This window comes from Haliaeetus leucocephalus, unplaced genomic scaffold (genome assembly GCF_000737465.1).
Source record: "Haliaeetus leucocephalus isolate CR32 unplaced genomic scaffold, Haliaeetus_leucocephalus-4.0 Scaffold339, whole genome shotgun sequence".
NCBI lineage: Eukaryota > Metazoa > Chordata > Aves > Accipitriformes > Accipitridae > Haliaeetus > Haliaeetus leucocephalus.
In genome coordinates this window covers 6582564-6605353 of record NW_010972775.1, presented here as the reverse complement: position 1 = coordinate 6605353, position 22790 = coordinate 6582564, and the positions used below count along the sequence as shown (strand labels likewise).

Here is a 22790-nt window from a genome sequence, read left to right as displayed (position 1 = left end):
ATTTGCTTCTTTTTGTTACGTAAGCACAGCAAAGGAAGAGAGCTCACACACCTAAAACTAGCATCTACCAGATTAGTGTGCAGCCCCTCTCTCATGGTTTAACCCCAGCCAGCAACTAAGCACCACGCAGCCCCTCGCTCACTCCCCCAAGCTGGAGTGGGGGGAGGAGAATCAGAAGGGTAAAAGTGAGAAAACTCCTGAGTTGAGATAAAGACAGTTTAATAGGTAAAGCAAAAGCCGCGCACGCAAGCAAAGCGAAACAAGGAATTCATTCACTGCTTCCTATGGGCAGGCAGGTGTTCAGCCATCTCCAGGAAAGCAGGGCTCCATCATGCCTAGTGGTTACTTGGGAAGACAAACGCCATCACTCTGAATATTCCTCCCTTCCTTCCTTCTTCTTCCCCCAGCTTTATATGCTGAGCATGACGTCCTGTGGTCTGGAATATCCCTTTGGTCAGTTGGGGTCAGCAGTCCCGGCTGTGTCCCCTCCCAGCTTCTTGTGCACCCCCAGCCTGCTCGCTGGTGGTGTGAGAAGTAGAAAAGGCCTTGGCTCTGTGTAAGCCCTGCTCAGCAGTAAGGAAAACATCCCTGTATTATCAAAGCTGTTTCCAGCACAAATCCAAAACATAGCCCCACACTAGTTACTATGAAGAAAATTAACTCTATCACAGCCAAAACCAGCACACCCTCAATAGGACATAAATAGGCTCGTTTAGCCCCCTTTTTAAGGTTATAAAGCTCATACAGTTATTTTTGCCTCTGTTGATGTCCAGAGTTCTATCACTAACATTTCATGGAATTCTGTAGTTAAACCATGTTTAATCTCAGAAATGGTACAAACAATTTCTGCCTTCTGTTTGAGATAGCACTTTGTGCTATTTTGTCCAGATTATTTGTTGTTACATTTCTTCTTTCATTTATAACTTTCATTTCTCCAAATATCTCAATGACTCCTCCACAGTTAAAGGATCAGTCTATTCTCTTTGTTTACAGCATGTTTCATAAGAATCCTACCAACAGAAGACAAAAAGCCAGTCAACACACATGCCATTTAAATTGGACAACACACCTCTTTTTCTTGGCAGTCTCTGCTTCTCAGTTTGTTGATTTATGTGAGAAGAAAGCTATACCTGACACCACTTACAATTTTGGCTTGGCAGAATCAGTTTCATAAAAGAGTTGCTTTCCTGAGTTCAGTAGCTACTCGAATTTGCTGCCAGCTTGCATTCTTAGGTCTCAATATATCTGAGAACAGAGTTGTTTATAATGCTGTCTCTCTGAGAAATGTTGTCACGGGATGACTATTCCACAAAGGGCTAAATCCCAATGTCCGCATCTTCTGTTCCACACGCAGCCACATTTTCATGCAATTCATCTAATATGGTTTTCAACATTTTGGTGGGTTAAGAGGTTGGTGCTCTGAGTCTTTGTACAGCTGAAGAATTACATTCGTTTTGATGTTATACTCTGCTTTCATTCTAAAGATCTCCAGCTGAGATGTTTTACAAGACCATAAATTTTGTGTGACAAGCATTGTTTCCTTCTGAATCAGTTTTGAACTCTCAGGAATGTAAGAGTATGCTTTTTTCAAGAATTTACAGGATCATAAAGGTAGCTGTGACTGTCATGGAGAAAGCATAGGGAGTATGGGATTGCCGTATTCTATGAGAAGGCAATCCCTACTGAAGATGGGGTAAACTCTCAGTAGATATGAAGGAAAGGTTTAGTTTTAGTGTACTTTTTGCTTTGTGAATGTTTATTTTGGAAAATGTGTGTTTTAAAAGCTTTTATTACAAAGTATTATTTTAATTGTGCTAATAAAGGCAGAACTTTGAGGTGCAGTCGCACAGAAACAGTATCAAAAGAGTAATGCTGAAAACAGCTTAACTCAGTAAAAGAAGAATAAAAAATAGATGTTCTCTCCTTAAGTAAGACATATGGATGATAGTGTGAAGAAGATTTGAGAATGCACAAGTATCCTTAGTGGGACCATAGTATAAGTCAAAGGTGTCTGTTATTAGGGAGAGAAAATGTGATAAACAGTTATGTAGGTAATGACACAATTAATTTGGTAAATATTAAGCTGTAATAAAAATGGAATACTGCAACCATGAAATCTTTCTTTTTTCATAAGTCAGTATTAAATTCAAATTCAGCTTTTGAGATTTACCAGGGGATCTACTTGGGAAAATAACTGGCCACAGAGAAACAGCTCACAATGCCATCTAACTCCTGTGGGTATATAATCTGCATTGACCTAGGCTTGCTTCCAGGCAATTCTGACAGCTCTTCCACTCTTAAAGGGATTTTTGTCCTCTGCGATTAGTCAGTTAAGGTGTAGTAAGAAAATTGTCTACATAACCTGTGGAAGAATAATTCTACATAGTACATTATATCTATCAGATCATTAATTATCATATAAACATGCTGAAGAATCAGATTTTTCTCTTAAAAAGATGAAAATACCCAGAAAAATACCATGTAAGAGAAAATTGGTTCAGCCATTTGTGAAGAGCAAAGAATCATATTTCACACCATTACAGATTCATGTGTTCTGTTTTCTGATTAGTGTAGTTCTTGCAGATATCAACGAAAAATCTGTTGCTAAAGCTCCTTGCTTTTGTATTTAATATAGATTTCTTACTCCTTTAGACCCCTATAAATGTAGCTGTCTGTGGCCAGGTGCTGTGGAGAGTTAAGATTATCCCTGTTGTGGTTACTGCTTTTTCACAGATACTTCCTAAAGGACCTCTTGATTGTCATTGTGTTCCAGCTGCAATCTGCATAAGCACCTACACTGTCTTTTGGGTAGCATGTTTGGCCATGGAGGGTTTTAGATCTTGAAAGCCTGTGCTGCTCATTTGCTGTCTATAGTTGAATAAATGGGTGTCCTATGAATTACCTAGTTACTTGTTCTACAGGGCACAGGGAGGGAATTCCCTGAAAATGGTAAATTGCCTGAGGCTGTATAATGTTTGTTTGCAGGTGGAGGGGAGGCAGAGAAGGGTTCATTGTTGGTTGGTTCCTGTTTGAGTTGAAAGACTTTAGAAAAAAAAACACAACAAAGAAGTAGTCTTTCTTTAAGAAATACCTAGTGAAGGTGAGGATACCACAATCATTGCTTAGTTATTACCTTCACTGTTAAAAATTTAAACTTAACATCTTTTCCAAATTTGTTTAGCTTTGCTGTCTTGTTATGTTTTTGGCTGATAGATGTCTGCTCTTTATTGATCTTTATAAAATATATAAAAATACTGCATCACTGCGTTTGAAACATTTTAGTTGTATCTTCACCTTCAAAAAGATTGCAGTGGGAACAATATTCTAACTCTTGCATGCTTAGCCTGGAAAAGGAGGCTGTGGAAAGAGGGCCATTGTTACTGTGGACAATAATCCCTGCCCTACATAACAAACGTAATGCTGAATAGCAAATTGATTTCAGCTACCCGTGCATGGCAAGGGAAAAATCTCAAACCACAACAACAAAGTTGTGATCATTTGAGTGTTCAGTCTGGGACACTACTGCAGTCCACTTACTTTTTCTGTTGTTTCACAATACTTAGCAATGAATAAAAATTAAAGCAATTGGTTTGACACTCTGGAGAGGTTTTCTAGAATTACTGGTAGAAAAGGAAAAAATAACTAAAAATGAAAAGTATTACTTGGTTTTACTCTGTGCTTTGGAGTGTTGGAGGAAGGAATTGGGGGAAAAAATTTAATCCTTTTTCTCTATCCATGTAGTATGAAATGGGTTTGGTTTATTCCTTATCTTTTATAAATGTGAGATAAGTATAATTGAGAATGAGGTTTGGTTTTTGGCTTTTCTCCAATAAAAATAGTTTTGTCTTTATGAAGTTGCTTCTGTCCTTACCTACTAGCAGGTTGAAGAGGGTCGTAGTTCTGCAGGAAAGGATCTGGGGTTATGTTGGACAAAAAATAAATCAATGATGTGCTGTTGCAAAAAAACTCAGTCATCACTGCAGTATGTGTAAGGATGAGTATAGCCTGTAAAGCACAAGAAATAATCCTTATGCTGTAGTCAGCATTTGCAAGGCCTTGGTTGTGCCCAGTATAGGATTCTGCATTTGAGGAAGAAGGTAGACCAGCTTGAGGTGAACCAACTGAAATTAATGAAAATTATCAGAGACGTAGGAAATTGGTCTCAGTTGAGGATTGGAGGAAATGGGGTTAATATGTCATGCAGTAAAGGAGAAAAAACCTTCAAGCATGATAATAGAGTTTAAAGGGGTACAAGTCTGCTGTGTAACAGCCTGTTCTCAAAAGCTATGGAAGGAAAGCAGCAATGGTTTTTCAGCTGTGGGATGGACATAAGGAGGACACTGATGGTAAAGATAAACATTGGAACAGTGGGGTGAAGCTGCAGGATCTTTAGGAGCAGATCAAAGAAACATCTGTCATGAGTGATACAGGCACAGTTGAGTCTATCCTGAGGCATGTAAGTAGTATGAGGGTCTTAAAGACACCTTGGACCCTAATTTACAACTTTGATGTAGATTTTATTATTTAGCATAAATGGTATTAAGTTATACATTCAGATTAGCTAAACTTTTTGGTTCTAAATGTCTGTAGTAAGCAATGAATGAAGTTTCTTATTGCTAGGAAATAGTCCTATTTCTACCCTACATCTCATATCTGCCTTGGTGTTTTTTACCTAGGTTTACATATGGAAAACGGAACATGCAGGATCTCAATCTCTTTGTGTGCCACTGTTAAGTAATTGGATCTCTAGGGATTTATTTGCCTGTTTATCTCCATGTGAATGCTCTAAATGGGTCTATAAGACTTTGTATTTTGAATGAGTCCTCTGTATCACCTTCTGTATGTGAGTTAGAGATTGGCCCTTCTGGTATTTTGCTGTTGATTCATTATTCCCCTGGCTGAGGGGCTGGCCAAGAAGACAGAAAACCACTGACCAGATCAGCAAGAGCAAATCTGGCTCAGTGTAAGCTGTTAAATGACTAGAACTTGTTGACTCATTTAATGTCTGCCTGGTTCCCATGGCTGGTATTTCCATCTTCAAATGAAGGTCACTTGAGGAGCGTGCAATTATAGTGGCAGGAGTAAATCCATACCTTTCTATCATTTTTTTAGTACTGTTGAAAAAAACAAAGCGAGCAGTGCATTGATTTTATAGCATGGAAGTTATTTTGTGCGCTAGCAGTGACTGAAATACTCTTTTAAACTTAGATCCTACAGAATGTTCTTTACACAGTGAGTGTTTTTACTCATGATATATTAAAAACTTTGATTCTGTTTTTCATCTGTTCTCTGTGACGCTTTTTCTCAAATACTTTTACTGGCTGTTCAGAATACTAACTGCGCCATATAATTGTAACAATTACAACAGCTATGCAATTGCTGTAGAAGGAATGTAGTAGTTTTGAAATGTCACCAGCATGCTAAATCAGTCAGTGTTCCTTTTCACTGGCTGATGGGAAAGTAAATGAAAATCCAGTGATTGGAAAAGATGGATGCTTTTTTTTTTAATTATACCTTTGCTATAAAAATGTTTCCATTTTAATTCAAATGTTTAATTTATTTTATTCTACTTACTGAACAGAAATACTTTATATTCTATTTTTAAAGTTTCAGTTTTTTTAAAAAAACAACGTGACAATATGCACTTATTTCATCAGCACAAGGTGAAATGCCTGGATGTAGTCCCTGCTGTTCTCTCATATCTAAAGATGTTTCAGATGCAGAGAGTATCTGATACAGGATAAATTTCTCTATTTCATACAACAGTTTCCATTGAATTTTTTAACACACAACCCTAAGTTGTAGATTTCAACTACTGAAAGCAGTGAAATTTCTGTATGGGTTTTGGTTTGTTTTTGTTTTTTTTAATCGGAAGTCTGTTTCATAGTATATTTCTTGTCATAGCTGTAGCTTGGAGTCCACTGTGAAAGCAGTAATTTGTCTTTTCTTTCAGGGAACAGGAAAAGTCGAAATATCAATATTTCTGAGGAAATCTCTTAATACCAGATGTATTGTGAGAAGTGGGGAAGGGAAGATGTTTGTTTCTATAATTGTTCCCTTTGCAGACTGATTTAAAAAAATTACTATGAGTGGAATGTGTTCTACACAGTTAATTGAGACCATATCTTTTGATAGCAGTTGACAGTGTTTATTATCAAATAGCTAAAAATATGTCCTTTCCTTTGTGTCCCTGAGATAAGAGATGATATTCTGATGCATGTCTTTTCACAGGACCTGTTGTTCAGTGTGTGCGCTCTCAATATCGTCTCCACCATTGTCTGTGCTTTGGCAACAGCGATGTGTTGCATGCAGATGGTTTCTTCTGATCTTCTGCAAATGGTGAGTATGTTTCAGTGACAACACAGGATATTGTCCAACATAACATATTGTCCTTATCTCTGTATACTCATTTGTACCTACTTTTTGCTTGTAAACTTAAGCCTATTTGTGTGTCTTTGTGTAGTGTTAGAATGTGGGTGTACATGGGTGTATTTTTTTATCTGCATGCATCTATATAAATACAGCATACAGATGTATGCAGTATGAATAGCTGCTGTGTTTAAAATGTTCACATGCTATATTACGGAGTTATAATCAGGATTTTGCAATTGGGACTATGTTATTTTTGTTAACAAGGTTATTAACGAGGTTCAGTTATATATGCACGTTAAATTTTCTGTCATTACATGTTTGTTATCTTCAGTTTCCACACTATCCAGAGCAATTACTTAGCTTTGAGATACTATTTTTCACTGCTTTTCTGGTATGAGAACTATGGAGAATGAGAACTGTGAGTTCAAAACTGGAACTTTTCACAGCCCTGTGCCAGTAACAGTGTTTTCAAAGGAGAACAAGTTCAGCTTCAGAGTAGCACTTGTGTTTAAAACAAGAGGGGAAAGGATTATTAGTCTTCTGCATAGCCAGCTGCATTACAGGATACTGTCTTGTTTTGGTTGGACAAAGACAGCTTTCCTATCCCAGATGAGTGCTGTGATTCTGAAGGTTTCAATGTAACGTTGAAATAAAAAAGAAAAATTTTAAATCCTTTGTATTTTGCAGGCCAGGTATACTGTTTCTAACCCAGCTCTGTTACTGGCTAATCTAGGAAATTATCCTCTGTTTAATAAGAGAGGGCAAGCACACAAACCTAATACCAGTCATTTGTAAATCTGTCTTATTTTAAAAGTTTGCATAGATAGAATACTGGCCCAGCAAGTTAGCTGCAAACCATTTACAGGACAGAGAAATGTTGTATAACCTGCCATGCAGGCATGTGGTTGATTTAGAAATAAATAAATAAATAAATAAATAAAAATACACTAGCTGTCATGGATATTGATTTGAGTTTAAGTGCATGAATTACAGAGATAAGACTGTCCTTTATAGAGAAGTGTTAAAGTCACTCGCTTACAAACTTAAAGAGTATCTTCAATCTGTGATCTGGTGTTTACTTCACATAGTAGCGGATAGAGTAAGTTAGGCACATATGTCTGCATAATGCCTACAAATGGTACCTAAATGCATTTTTTCATATAGCACTGTGTACTCATATTGTGTGTTGTCGTGGTTTAACCCCAGCCAGCAACTAAGCACCAGAGCTGCTCACTCACTCCCTGGCGTCCCCCCCACAGTGGGATAGGGGACAAAATCAGGAAAAGAAGTAAAACTCGTGGATTGAGATAACGGTTAATAGAACAGAAAAGAAGAAACTAAGAATGATAATGATAACACTAATAAAATGGTAACAGTAATGATAAAAGGATTAGAATGTACAAATGATGCACAGTGCAATTGCTCACCACCCACCAATCAACACCCAGTTAGTCCCCGAGCGGCGATCCCCCCACTCCCACTCCCCCCAGTTTATATACTGGGCATGACATCCCATGGTATGGAATATTCCTTTGGCCACTGTGGGTCAGCTGCCCTGGCTGTGTCCCCTCCCAGCTTCTTGTGCCCCTCCAGCTTTCTCGCTGGCTGGGCATGAGAAGCTGAAAAATCCTTGACTTCACACTAAACACTACTTAGCAACAACTGAAAACATCAGTGTGTTATCATCATTCTTCTCATACTGAACTCAAAATATAGCACTGTACTAGCTCCTAGGAAGACAATTAACTCTATCCCAGCTGAAACCAGGACATGTGTGCTTGTAGAAGCTTGTAAACAGTACTTATTTAATAGTTTTGTTTTGGATGTCAAACAATTGACAAAAATAATCATGTCAGCTGGTGACACATTGTATTTTAAACAGGATTTTTTTAAGGATTTTTGTCATATTGTAGGTATTCTTTCTCTTCATACAGTTCCCCCCCACCATAATATTTGCTGCAAGAATGCCCATTGACTGAAGATCTTTTTCACCTTGCAGTGATGACAGAGAGATAAAGTGATCATCACACCTGGAAAGATCTGTCTGTCTAGTGTAACAATAGTAGCAGTGGTCCAGAAGTGTAACCATATATATTGCAGGAATCTTAACCTACACTTAATTTTATGATATTTAGCAGTGTAAGAGGAATAAAGATGTATAGATGAAAATGAACCAAGAATGATAATAAAGTGCTTCTGACAGCATGTGCAAGAAGCAGTAATCTCAACAGGAAGTCAAATACCTTAAAAGCACATTAATTTTTCTCTCTGCCACTTCATTCTTCACTTCTTCCTTAAAATTCTTTCCTTACCACCTGGCAATGCTGCCTGTCAACGTCTTTTTGCTTCCTATGCTTTGTCCTTCCAGTTTTCTGTCTTCCTGCTTAGTTGTCTGTTCTCCCAACCTATTCAGCTCCATTGATGAGACTTTTCATCCCTCTCTGCAGAAGAAGGGAATGATATCTTTCTTTCTGCTCAACCCCAGTCTTTGTTTGTTTATCCTTAAGTTTTTCCCTTTCTTTTTTCAGGTTGCTGAGCCAGATTCCTACCAGGCCTAAGTAAGCGTAACTTCCCTGGGGCTACGCTGACTTAGACCAGCTGAACTCTGACCTGAAGATTTCTTTTTCTTTCACTGTTTTCAGTCTATTGTCCCTTGATCTGCAGTTCCCTTTTCCTCTACTGCACCCAGAAATCTGATTTACTTCCTTTTTTCTTGCTTGTTAATGCTTGATTTGTGCTTTTTCCTTTTACTTTTCACTGAGGTATGCATCTTCTCTTAGAAGGATTGTACCATGCTGGAAGTTTAAGATAGCAGCAGCAAGAGATATCAACCACCCCTCTTAGATGAAAAGGTTTTAATGATTGTGCTGATTCTTTTACTCTGTTCTTACAGTATTCAAGAGCTACATAGGCTCTCCTGTAGGAAGAGGAGGCATAAAAATACAATTCCTAGCCAGCAAAAGCATTACACAATAGGGAACATCCTCCTTGGACATCATTAGGTCATCAGTTTTGTGATTCATGTGGTGTGTTAATGTTCTTGTCTCAGAAATTAATCAGTTAGAATGGTGTGCAACTTTCAAATAATTCCAAGTTTTCTTCTAGCGTGTTCTATGTGCTTCGGGTTTTATTGCCTAGGAACATAGAGCAGGTATAATACAGTCTCAAGAAAATCTGCAACAGTGCTTCATGAGTATCTGCTGTCTTGCTAACTTTTGCATACAGCGAGTATCTGATTCATACAAGCAGATTGACTGTTTTATTGGAAACTGCTACCTTCTGATGTACTGATATTTTAGTAAAAATGCCCTGGAAAATATAAACACAAGCTGTCTGATACTAAGTGCAGATTAAACTTTCCAATGAATTTCAAGGAGTTTTTTGGGTTAAAAATAATCCCACCAAACAAACATTTGGTTTCAAGCATTAAGGAAAAAATACTGCAAAAAATTGCAAACTATTTTTATTGCATTGTATTTTAGTTTCCTTTAGTTTTTAATTTTGTACTGTCGTATGGGACACAAAAGCATATTTTCCTAGGTTGTTCCGTCTTTGAGTTGACTGTTTCAGAAAGTACCCCAAATTTTTCACCTCACTTTAACCTTTCTCACTCTGTTAAGTATACACAGTTGCTCAGGGGGGAAAAAAAAATCTACCAATTGTACTAAAGCTGCAAGAGTAAGTGATACCATAGTTAAAGATTGAAATTGCTTTTGCTATGTGTTTCACTACTTTAGACAGTTTAAGGCTGCACTCCATTATAGGGCTTCCCAGAATTGTTCTTTCTGTGTACACACCCCTCCAGCAGATAAATGTGAATCAAATCAGATTATGTCAAGGTTCTGTAATGTGAAGAAACATCTCTTAATAACCAAGCTGTCACTTCCATGATATTTTATTTGTTACCTAAGGCAGTTTCAGTTTTCGTCATCTAATGAATGGCTACTGCAAAAATTCACCCTGTTTTCTTCAAAAGGTAGCTGCCTGAATTAAATATAGAAATACAAGAAATTAAGCCCACTGTGGCCAAGCTAAAGCACGAAGTACACCTGTTCCATGAAGTACACCTATTCCAGTCCTTCTTCCACTCCAAATATGTTTATACAGTACTTATCCTAGAAGTACTGGCACTGATATAATTTAGTGTATTCTGATTTTATCACCATTGCTGTTAGTGACTCTTCTTCATGTTATGTGATATCTAAAACAATCTGTTATTTTGTAAAGGAAATAAGGTAATGATGACACATGCCAGCTGTAACATTTAATTACTGTTTTCATCAGCCATAATGATAATTCAGCATGTCATTAACTTAATAGGCTGTAGTTAATATTTCTACTCAAACACCTCAAATAAAGAACCTCCGTATGAGGATAATATCTTGCTGGCATTGTTTAACCCCTTACCCCAGTGAAATAGTAATAAAAAAACCCTTCAGGATGAAGCTTCACATTAAGTGAGAATTTATTTTAAGTTATTACATAATTTTTATTATTTAACCTAATTATTTCAAAACCTAAATATTACATTTTTTGGCACAAAGCTCACTTAAAGGTACTGTACAGCCCAGATGACAGTCCTTTTAGAAATATGCATTGCGAATGATGTACATCCATAGAAACATCCTAACTGTAAATATGATTGGATAAATATTCCCCTCACCCCCGACCACAAATAAAAAGGTAAACCAAACCTTTGGTGTAGGAAAGCTTTTGACATTTTTAGAAAACACACCATTTTCCATTTCACATTTTATTGGCAGAATAAGAATATTTAATATTTAATTCTATTTAAAATATGGTCAGTACTTCAAGAAAGATGTGGTGTCACAGACTAGTCATTCTGAGACTACAGAGCTAATGGCTTGTGCTGGTTATAGGAACAGCAACTGCAAAAGAACAGAGCAGAAAAATTTGAATCTGTTTTTTCCTTATCAAAGTATCTTCTGTGTTGCAGTTTCCCTTTAAAATCAAGGACAAACTAGAAGAGTCAGCCATGATCCTTGTGTTCTTCCAGACAATTAGTATCTGCATTTCCCTCCAGGAGACAGTGATTCCAGTGTTTCAGAAAAGCAAAAAGCAACCTGTCCAGGAGAAGGACAGTTAATTGAAGACAGAATCATAGACCCAAGTATATTGCAAAGAGTTTTTCCTATAGATAACATGCCAATATTTAAGTATATGCAATTAGAAATTTTTATTTCCCTTTCCCAAGAATTAGCAGATTTTTATAAATGACATATAGAGACTGAAATGAGGATAACGAACCCTGGAGTCTCCAAAGGACTCATTTTAGAGTTACACAGTAAATTTATTAAATGTGATATGGAAGGCAGAGGTAATTACATACAGATATGGGAAATACTCTAGATAAGAAGATTCTCTTAAAGCACTAGTCATGTACTGATGTATAGCAATTACTGATTTAGGTATGTCGTAGTTGCTAAGCAGTGAATCCCAGCACTGTCCTTGAGATGGAGTCAATAGTGCTGATCAGCTGCAGAATATGCAGAATAGAGGATGTCTTTCTTGATGTTTAGTGGGGTTGTCCCATACCTGGAAATACTGACGAAGAGTTCTTAGTCTCACAGATCTCAGGTAGAAGGACGTACCATATTTTATCACACTGGGTAACTGTTTCATTAGAGAATTATATTTACAATTCTTATCTGCTGTTTCTTCAGTTCCTTAATTGAGACTTCTCTGTCAGCTTTAACTTCAATATACTCCAAATATTCAGGACATAAATAGTAAACTCCAGTCATTCTGGTCACTCCAGTGACCAGCTTCTAGATGACCTCTCAGTGAAGAGCTGGAAATTTGGTCTGACAATAAAAAAAGAAAGTTAATTTTACAATCTTATTCCTGGTGTTTATTTCACCTTGAAAAGCTAAAAACTGAGAGCAGAGTTCTGTTATTCTACAAAGCACTGCTGCCTTCACTGGGAAGTGATGGCATATGTGTCTTGCTGCAGGTTCTAAGCTTGCTGAGAAGGTCACTGGTGTCCAGCCCTACATCCCTGGCTGTGTGGAGTTCTCAGTGCTATGGTATACAGACCCTTGAGCATAACTGCATTTTCAGAAAACTTCTACCTCTTCTGCTCCCGCTGCAAGTGGTGTGCTTCTAACATTTGTGTTTCTAATTCTCTGCTTGTTAACAACTGATGCCGTGGCTAACTTCTGTATTGAATTCAGGTCCAAGAAGTGGGTACAAAACCACAGCATTGTACAGCTTTCTTGTTTACCCTGCTGCAGCCGAATGGCATGTTTTATTCTTCCCTCATAACTGCAAACCAAGTAACAAATTAAGTAGTCATCAGTATGAAATAAAGATGAGGGCTGTTTAAAGCAGGCTGTGTAACTCTGTCAAAGTTAAGCGTGCCCAATTAAAACTCACAAAAATCTGTGTACAATGTGTGCACTATGTTGCACATCCATTTTAGCACATGCACCAATCTATGTATAATGTCTGTTAGGTATCAGACACGTTCTACACACTAAAGTAAGGCCATCTTTAGGCTAAGGATGAGAAAGAACCTTCATGTGCATAACAGTTTGAATGCCAAGTTTCAAACATAAGGTTGGCTATTTCCTAAAAAAAGCACGAATTCTAGATCTGTATTTCACTGCCTGTTGGATTTCTGAAAGCTCCCAGCATCCAAGAGCTCCAGGTGGTCAATAGAAGCGGTTGAGTATTTGGGATTTCCAGAGCCAGGGTATATCTGTTTATGTCTAGTAAATACGTTCAAGATATCTATTGATAGCTATGAAGTTATGCAAAGCTTTCAACGCTGTTGGCTATTTACAGTGTTTACCAGTGCTGCTATTTGCTGTTTATCCTTGTCTGCAACCATTTTCTATCCATTGCTTCTGCAGTGGCCAGTGGTTTAGTCCCAAAAGCCTGGCTGGGAGACCTGCTTTGTGAATTGTTCCATAGTGTGAGCTATAGTTTTTGAAATGACATTGAATGCAACTTGATCTTGTTTATACTTGTGACCAAATAGGCCACCTTCATTTTAGGTTTGGCAGTTCTTGTTGCTGCCTGTCCTACTTGCCACCAACATTTTTAGAGTGATTATTTAGTAACAACTGTCTTCTAATACCAAAAATGTGCGTTTCCTTGTGAAAGCATTTGTCAGTGTTCCTCCACCTAGTCCAGCTTTGTCAGCTGTTTGCATTTTCTTACCGAATCTTTTCCTTACCTATGGACTTGTATAAAGTCTTTGCTGAGCCCCTGACAGTCTTCACCATTTGAGACTAACCCTTAAAGATTTTTAAAATATACTTTGCTGTAGGAAGAATAAACTTTTGCAGGCTAGTAGAGATTAGTGGATAGGGTAGTATGGAATAAGATATGATTTATTTCCCACTTAGTAGCTTTCTGATTGTTTTTTCAAGGATGTCTGTTCTTTGTGATAATCCCTTATATTTGCTATTGTTTCATTTCCTGCTAGTCTCCCTCTTACAGCCTTTTTCACTTTAATTTCTGTGCCTTCCAGCAGGATGATATCACACAGGTAAACTGTTGTTTATAAACACCCCCCTCCAAACATGTGCATCTTTCATGTCTGTTTGCCACTCATTTTCAGCATTGGTCACACAGAGTTTGTTGCCATGATTTGTATTCACAGTAAAGGTTCTTGAAAGGGATGGAAATGATTCTGCTGTTAAACTGAACTGCATCTAAACATTAGATCTTTTCCTTCTTGAACCACAGCCTCTTCTACCCTGTGTAAAACCTTTCCCTTCTGTCACATCCCACAAAATGTACGCTGACAATTCACTCACTGTAAAAGTGCTATGTGTTTAATTGCCTTGTTCTGAGGAGTGTTAAGAGTATTGCTCCCTATATATGGCTGAATGAAACAAGCTCCAGGGAACTGAAGAACTGAAGGGATGGAGGTACATGTTCTCTGGTGCAAAACAAAGCTTGGGTTCCATGGCTGTATATGGAAATAGTGTGGGAGAAGGTAAAGAAAGTTGTAAAAGAAAATTGTTTCGTTTCCAGACTGTAAAAATTACCCAAATTATCAACTCTACTAGGAAAATAAGTGTAGTCCTGAGTTTGGTGGAATCAAGTAGGCTGCAAAATGTGAGCCAAAGTATACAGATATTTCTCTTTGTTATGATAAATTTTTATACAGTTTTTAGGTCACTAAGTTGAAGTTTGCCTTGCTTCCTTTTTTCCTAAAAGATTCTTCAATGTATTTGGGATGGTAGCAGACTGATGATCGCTGATGATCGTATCACTTAGGGCAGCAGTTTGGTGTTTAACAGTTAATGTAATGTTACAGTTTGGGAGATGGCTGTTGAAAGATCAGGTAAATTTAGAGCAAATGACTGCAAAAATGTAGTTTTATTCTGTAAGACAAACCTGTAGAAATGTCTGATAGTACAGGATAACAGCATCACATCTCACATGAAAGAGAGTGCTTAACAGCATCAGACAGTTTATGTAACGAAGAGTAAATTAAGTAGATGTCGTGTCTTTTATTCCAGTACCATTAGTAGACTACAGTGGCTGAAAGTCATTGATTGGCTGTAAGATATAATGATATAACATATTCTGCAGAGGAGGTTATTTAATAGTTACTTGTGAAAATATCTCTAGAGAGCCGATTAGTAAGCAACTAATAGTTCATTTTCACAAACAATTCAAATTGGTCCTCCTAACACTCTGTTGTGTTGCTTTATTACAGCTTTGATATTTGAAACATACATAACGTGTGTTTAGTAGAATTAAGATGTAACTCAACCTTTTAAATATCAAAGACCAATATCATTTCTATGGTAATGTAAATCCAGCATAACTGCACCAAGTTATATTTTTCACTTTTTCAAATTTAAAACTGTGACATTAAAAAGGAAGGTAACTTACTTTCTATTTGCTGGATCTCCTAAGCATAAGCATTTTCCCTTTTATTTCCCTGCTTCTTAAGTCTTTATCATGGATTTAAACCAATAGTAATGTAAGGACACAGCATTACAAAGATATATATTCTCTTGTTCCAGTATAAAAAAGAAATGTGCCTTCAGCAAATTTTCTTAGCTCACTTGTTTTAAAAGGTAAGAGCTAAAGACCAAGTCATCTACTGATCCAACAAAAGTGATATGACAGCAGAAGCTTGCGGGGAGAAGAAAGAATTCTTCTGTCGTTTTGCATTGTCTTTTGATCCCCTTTTATCCATGGAGACCATATAAAGCCAGGTCAAGGTGGTTGGGTTCCATGTGATCTGCAGAATGGTCCATATTTGATCTTGAAGTAGCTTAAGCCTTTGCTAGAAGACTCGTTAAGTTACAGTGTTCCTGATATAGAAGGTATCAGAATGGCTTCTTGATATCACTGCTATGCGAGAAGCTGGTTAGGTTCCTGTCACAAATGTTGACAATAGTTCTCAGTATGATTACTTTTTATTATTCAGTGTAGTTATTTTCTTTTTGGTTTTGAGATGTTTATATGGAATAAATGTTTTTCTTTCATACCAGTACTTAAAACCTTTATACCACATTTAAGTGTGCAGTGTCTGTATCACCAAACCACAAATGGCTATTAAGAATATTTTATTTTACAAGAATGATAAAGAAAGTTATAAATGGCCCCTTTTTTGGAAGTGAAAAACAGGTGGGATATTGGTAGTTGTCTTATTCAAAATTTAATTAATATGTGGTAGCTTTTTCCTAGTTTGTTTTATTTAGGGATTTTTGGGGGGAGTGAGGTTGGGTTTTTTTCTCTGTAAGCACAAGGCATTTCAAATTGGAAACAAAAACATGCAAGTAGTTATTTTAGTAGTTGTATCTATTGTTCATCAGTTATTAAAATACAGCTGATTATGTAGTGCTTTAATAAAATTGTATTACAAGGTATAAGTATTTATTGAAAAGCTATTTAATCTTAAATGTCTGTGTTCTGCATCCTAAGACTAACTTTGAGGCACAGGCCTCTCTCTGTCTGTGTAAAACCTCATTTTGGCATTTTTTGGCAATTTGACTCACAATCCTTACTGACCTCAAGTATTCTTACAGTCCCAGAAGAGTCTCATTTCAGTATGGATGTTAATGAAATTAGATATTGGTCAGGGTTGCTAATACTGACCTTTCATTAAAATTTTTATTATTGGTGATGATGTTTCTACCATCTGAAGAAACTTGACCTGTTCATTTTCAGTTTCTGCCACAGAGACCACATTCTACCAATCCTGACTGCATGACTCCACATGGAACTATACTGCATCAGACTTTGGATTTTGATGAGTTCATACCACCAATACCGCCTCCACCCTACTACCCACCAGAATATACCTGCACACCAGTGATAGAGGCACAGAGGTGATTCTTCTTCCCTATAGTTTCAGTCATTGCATAGTTCTGAGCTACAGACTAAGAAGTTCTTTCAAAGTGCTTCTTTTCTTGAGAGATTACATAAATTTTTTACAAATTTTTTAGGATGCACCTGGAAATATTAATGTTAAAGCACTGCTGTAATAGAGAACTGATTGAACTTAGATAAGACAAGGATAACAATATCTGAACTTAAAGCAGAGATCAGCTTATAGGTAATCCTTTCATAGTTGTTAACATTATGCATTTGAAGTTGAATATGAGATTTAAATTTCTAAAGAAATCATTTCAGTAATGTTTATTAGTGTGGAGTAGTGAAGGACATCAATGACTGCAAAACGGGCTGGTAGAGATGGCTGGCATCCAAAAGGAAATACAATTTTTGAAGCTGCCCTGTGAATGAGGGCTTCATTTTGGTTGTCTAGTAAATTTTTTCAATATAATTCTTTGTAGCATTTTGGCTTTGAATTCAGAGAATGCTCTACATCACTGTGGTGTAGGTAATAGTTTACCAAATAAATCCAATGCCATTTTTAATAGTTAAGTTTGCTTGTTTGTATTTTTAAACAGAGGTCTCCATTTGGACTTTCCTCATTCCCCATTCAGTGCTTTATATGAAGTAACCATTAACAGCCCAGGAATGCTGTATCCAACTGAGCTGCCCCCTCCTTATGAGGCAGTGATGGGAGAAATGCCTGCCAGTCAGGTAAGGAAAAGCAAAGGAAGTTCTTTACATAGTCTTTACATTTTAATGATGCGAAACAATTTTAGATCAATGTAATGATCTAAAATAATTTAGGAGTTAATTGTACTTTGGGAGAAAATATTAGAAAATATTTATATTCTTTAAACATTTTTCAGACTATTCTCTTTAAAAGGGTTTAACTAACAAATTTTCCTTAATTTGTATTCTCCTTATGTTTTTGTGCATGTTTGGGCAAATGCTTATGCAAGTAGTAGTATTTCAGCTGGTATCATCCATTAAAAAAAGTTGTATGATACTGGAGTGTCAGTAACAAAAGCCTAGAATAATGGATTGGAGTCACTGAAGCACAGTGTTTTTCCTTAATTGTAAAAGATAATGATTTTTTAAAATGAGATTACACTTCTTAATTTCTATAAGTAACAAGAAATCTTGATTAGGAAGCAGGTTTATTTTCTTAAAAAACCCCTACAGTTGTATTTTTCATTCTAACTACTGATGATAGTGGATTTGCCTCACTTTAATATACTACTTTTAGTTGGAGCTCAGTACAACAGTGTAGGTTTAATAAGGAAAAAGATAACTGTGTGTCTTGTGACATGTAATGCAGTAACTTCTGTAGGTTTGTGTGTGTGTGTATATAGCATAGAGCTCATGGGACATTCGGTTTTGCTCTACGTGTGATCTGAGCCAAGATAATTATGAATTCCCATTTTAAACTATGTGTAGGTAGAACATGTACTTGGAAATTCCTAACAAAAATCGCTGTAAATAACCTCAGATTCACAAAGTTAAAAATACCCATTTGCAGTCCTCCACTTATGTCAGATTTCAGATCATGTTCTGGAAAAGTACTGGGATCATCTGGTAATAGTATAGTTTCTTGTAATGGTATGCTCTAGTCTTGACAGGATGCCTTGAACTCAGTGCCAAATTTATGCTTTAGTAGCTGTAAGATACAGCCTCCATAAAGAGGCTCCTATCAGGTGCCCAAGTGCTAGAAGCCGATGCCTGCTTCACTGTTATGTTAGCTGCTAAGAAACCAAACGGGGCAAAGATTTGAATGATGAAAGGCTAGGGATGTGTTCTTCCTATACTTTTGGCTGTTACAGCTTTTAATAGCTTCTTCTGTTATATGGCAGAAACAGATACTCCTGAGAGTGCGTAACACCTGTATTCTGAACTTTGAGAAAGGATCCAGTATACTTCAGACAAATATTTACATTATGCTTTTTGCTTTACTTTTTACTGCACAGTGTCAACTCAACTGAACTAAAATTACAATGTATCTGCATGTACAGCCAAAGCTAAGCTGAGCAGTTTTGCTTGAAGTGATTTGTGATAATTGAATCAGCTGTCACAAATAGGAAAATACTAAAAATGGCTTTTAGAAACTGTAATGTCTTGCAGGCCTCAGTAAAAACTCAAGGAGTCAAACATTCTAGATATTGCTTATCAGTTGTTAATAGTGCACTGTGGAAATATGTGTGTTCAGGTTGCCAAACTGCACCCACATTACAGAGGAGAGTACTTTGCTTTTCCTCAAAGTACAACACTGTAAAGTTTGCTAGGGGAAACCACAACTGAGACCACAAAACTATAAAATACTTATATAAAACCTACATAATTTTTTACTATTATACACAAGAAGATTATTAAGATAATTAATAAGACAAGTGTCTGAGAAAAAAAGAACATTGGGATGCACAGTCCTCAAAAAAAATTCAATTAAAAAACTGCCAAGATATGCCTGACTGCAGCTTCTGTGACTGACAAAGCAGCTTCTGACAACTCTTCTAGTCCTTGCCTTGAGTCATACCCTCCACCACCTGCCACAATAAACAGGCCAAACATTCCACTACCTTTGATTTATTTGGCTATAATAAAATGAATCACTATAAACTGCTTGTGAGTGAAATTCTTTTCTGAACAGCAAAATTGGAGTTTCCAAGGCCATCTCCTTTGTAAAATATTTTTTATTTGAGTTCCATCCTTTTTGCTTTACAGTAACTCAGAGGAACCTGCAAGCTCTGGAGGAGTTGATATTTTTGAGTGATTAAAAAAAAGAATTGGCAAAAGCAGTATGAATTATACATGGTTTTAGGGGAAAGAGGAGGATCATATCTGTGATAAGAATTCGTATGTGGTACTAAGTAAGGTTTAGAAAAGTGTCTATTTATACTTAAGCACAAAAATCACTTTGAGCACTCTTGTAGTTAGGATTACACTTTGCTTGAGCATCGACATCCAGCAGCACAATAGCACCAGCATATAACAAAAATATAATTTAACACAACATAACTTAAAGCAGCAAAGTCATGCTCTTGCAAGAAGAGCATGAGCTTTAATAAGTAGATGTATTGACTGTTATTTTTTGGCATCTGGGATCAGTGTCAGTGCCTTGCCTATTCATCTCTGGTCACCTGGGTTCCAGAAGTGTTTGTTCTAATCACAAGTGAAAATGAGTGGTGATTTTTAATTTCTAAATGGTGATAATTACACAGTTTCTTACCAGGAGTGAGTTTATACATGCCAGGTAGTTTCTGGTTCAGAGAACTTGTAGGAGCAAAATAACAACAGGTGCTGAGTATCAGAAGTGAAGTACACTGGCAATGCTAACTAAAGCCAACACAGCGACTTTGTAGCCATATACTTTTCTTGACAACAAAAGCCCTGATGTATTTTTTTGCAGTCAGTGGAGGAATGGAGACAAAGTCTAAGACAGTTTTAGGTCTACAAAAGAAACAAAATGGAGCCCTGAGTTCTTACATGATGCAAATGCTCCCATATAATATGCACCAAGCTGCAGTACAGTATGAACTGAAATAACTAGATTTATAAATCCCTCAAAGGCAGACTTTGCAATGGAAATCATGGCAGAGCTTTAGCTACAGAAGTGCTTCTGGGAACCATTATGTAATAATGTCATAATTGTAAAACCTCTTACTGAGCATCAAGCAATAGGTTTTGTTTGTTTTTAAATGGATTGAGGTACTTACAATTTTATTAAATTGTATCAAATTAGACTCAATATTTCATGCATTTCATGGACAACAAATCTCAGTGCTAATTTAGTGGTTGCATCTAAGTAAAAATCACTGTTGTCATCTGTACTGATTAGGAATTCCCATTTTATGACTATGAAAAAAAGTGTTTTTCATACTGTTTTCTATGCAAAGTATTGATTAGGATATAGAAAAGACATGAACAAACAAATCAGGGTTCTGCATGAATTATACCAGTGACTGTTTATAAGGTTTACTAACCTGTAGGCTGTGCAGGCTTGTTAAAAGCATGGGTTTTCTTTTCCTATTGATAGCTTAGTGACTGTATTTATCAGCTTTACGTCTGAGGATGTGCAAGTCAATAAGGTTTTGTTACCCTAGGTTGTGCAGGAACATGTATGAAACCATGTGCCATCCCTATGTGAACCAAAACTTTGACCTGACTAATAAAAATTGTCAGTGTTACCTCCTACAATTAAAACCATGGTTCTCCTTCCCCCAGGCAAGAAGGTTAATCAATTCCAAATGCATATGAGATACATTGAGCAACTATTCTTGTGAATGGAGAAGGAACAAGGGAAGGAAAAGGAAATATTAACACATTGATCAGATAACTTTAAATGGCTTATGTTTTGCAAAATATGGCTAAATACTGAAAAAAAGTAGAAGAAACCAAAATTCAAATTATATCCCTGATTTCTTCTGCATGCCTGAAATCTTGAAATCTCTCGTTTTCCCACTATTAAGGATGCTAGTTATCAATGAGGCCCTTGAGAGATAAACCTTAAAGATGAGGAGTGCTTTTTTGTATGTGGGGGATTTTATATAGAGGGGAATGTTCACAGTCTTCCATTTGGTATCAAGAAGCAATTTCTCTGTGTGTAAATTTGTCCCATCTATTTGTCATATTGTTGGGGTTTGGTTGTGAGGTTTGTTGTTTTGGTTTTTTTTTCATTTCCAGCAGGTGTAATTAGAGAAAACCATAATACAATATGGTCTGCAGTATATAAGCAAGCATCCAGAAGTTAAGCTGAGAGGCTGTGTCCTTTGATTCACCTAGTAAGGAGTCACCTCTAAGCATGTTATCTTGTTTATGCAGCCCCATGTCTTTAGGTATGTTGCTGCAGGGTTTTCAGCCTCTGTAGCAGCCTCTGAGATTGAGGCAGAGCCTGAGAAGGAATGTGGCGTGTGATGGCTGAGCTTTTGTGTCTGTCGAAATTCCAAAGGATGTGAAAGACTGATCCAAATCTCACTGCATGGAGGAGACTGCTGAGAACAGTTCCTCTTTGTAGTTTCCCTGAGTAAGGCATGACTCCTTACCCTAGGTGAGCTGAAGAACTCTCAGTATTAACACCTAACAGCAAGGTAAAATAGTTTGTCTCCTGCCTGTGTTGGAATACAGGGTCTGTTCCAACAAGATGTCAAAGCAGAGTACTGATAGCTGCTCTGTGGCTTGTGTCAAATAAGCTTAGTTGTCTTATTACCAGGTCAAAAAATTCTGTCAATGCTATAATTCTTCCCTTTGGCAAACTAAGCAGAGAATAAATAAAAAACAGACATGAAGATTGAACTGTTGTAATCTAGAAGTGTTTGTGTAATAGGAAAATAAGGTATTGTAATACAATGTATGTCTTTCTTCTGCCTATAAAATAGCGTAGGTTTTAGAGAGAGACGCAATATTTTTATTTCAAGAATTGCTAAGCTAGCTTTTTTCACAAGCCTTAAATTTGCTTTGTATGCTGTGTAATAATGTTGTTGTTATTTTAAATTTACTCGATCAAAGCTACAGATGGTTCTTTTTCATTAGTACAGGTTTGCCAAAACCTCAGCCTTGCACGTAACTCATAGGTACTAGGCCCTTGTATAGGTACTAGACAATGTCACTACAGCTGCCAGGTGACTGGGAGAATGTAGAAGGTCAATAAACATTTCAGCAAAAATATTCAGCAGATATTTTCCTGTCAATGATTAAGAATCTATGAAACCACTCAGATTTAAAAAGAACCCCTAGACTTTTAAAAAGAAACAAACACCCTTAAAACATTATATTATTTCTTCCAAAATGTACTTAGTCGATTGAATTTTCTCCAGCAATAAAGAGCATTTGAGAACACTTCTTACTTTTCCAGTTAGTTCCCAGCAGTTCCACAGTTAGTTTCCAGGAATGGTCTGCAACTTAAAGTGACACCACTAATTTTTTTTACCACAGATGAGATATTCTGCTTCAATAAAGACCCTTTAAGAAATTTCCAAGCAAGTTGTTTAAAAATACAAGTGATTTCACTTTTCATTCCCAGTCCTCTATCCATCTATTATTGCGGAATTAAAGTATTTCTGGTACTTTTTTTGTTTAGAGTTGTATTTGCTAAGCCT

At 36.8% G+C, this 22790-nt stretch overlaps 1 protein-coding gene across 2 annotated transcripts in view; it reads left to right on the top strand.

Moving 5' to 3' along the window:
• FAM189A1 (family with sequence similarity 189, member A1) overlaps window positions 1-22790 on the top strand; it is a 102487-nt gene that overhangs the window by 57640 nt on the left and 22057 nt on the right. For both annotated transcript variants that reach the window (XM_010571742.1, XM_010571743.1), the window contains exons 4-6: window positions 6232-6339; window positions 16537-16697; window positions 17280-17415. In XM_010571742.1, the coding sequence (XP_010570044.1) occupies window positions 6232-6339; window positions 16537-16697; window positions 17280-17415 (405 nt within the window). The remainder of the gene's footprint in view (window positions 1-6231; window positions 6340-16536; window positions 16698-17279; window positions 17416-22790) is intronic.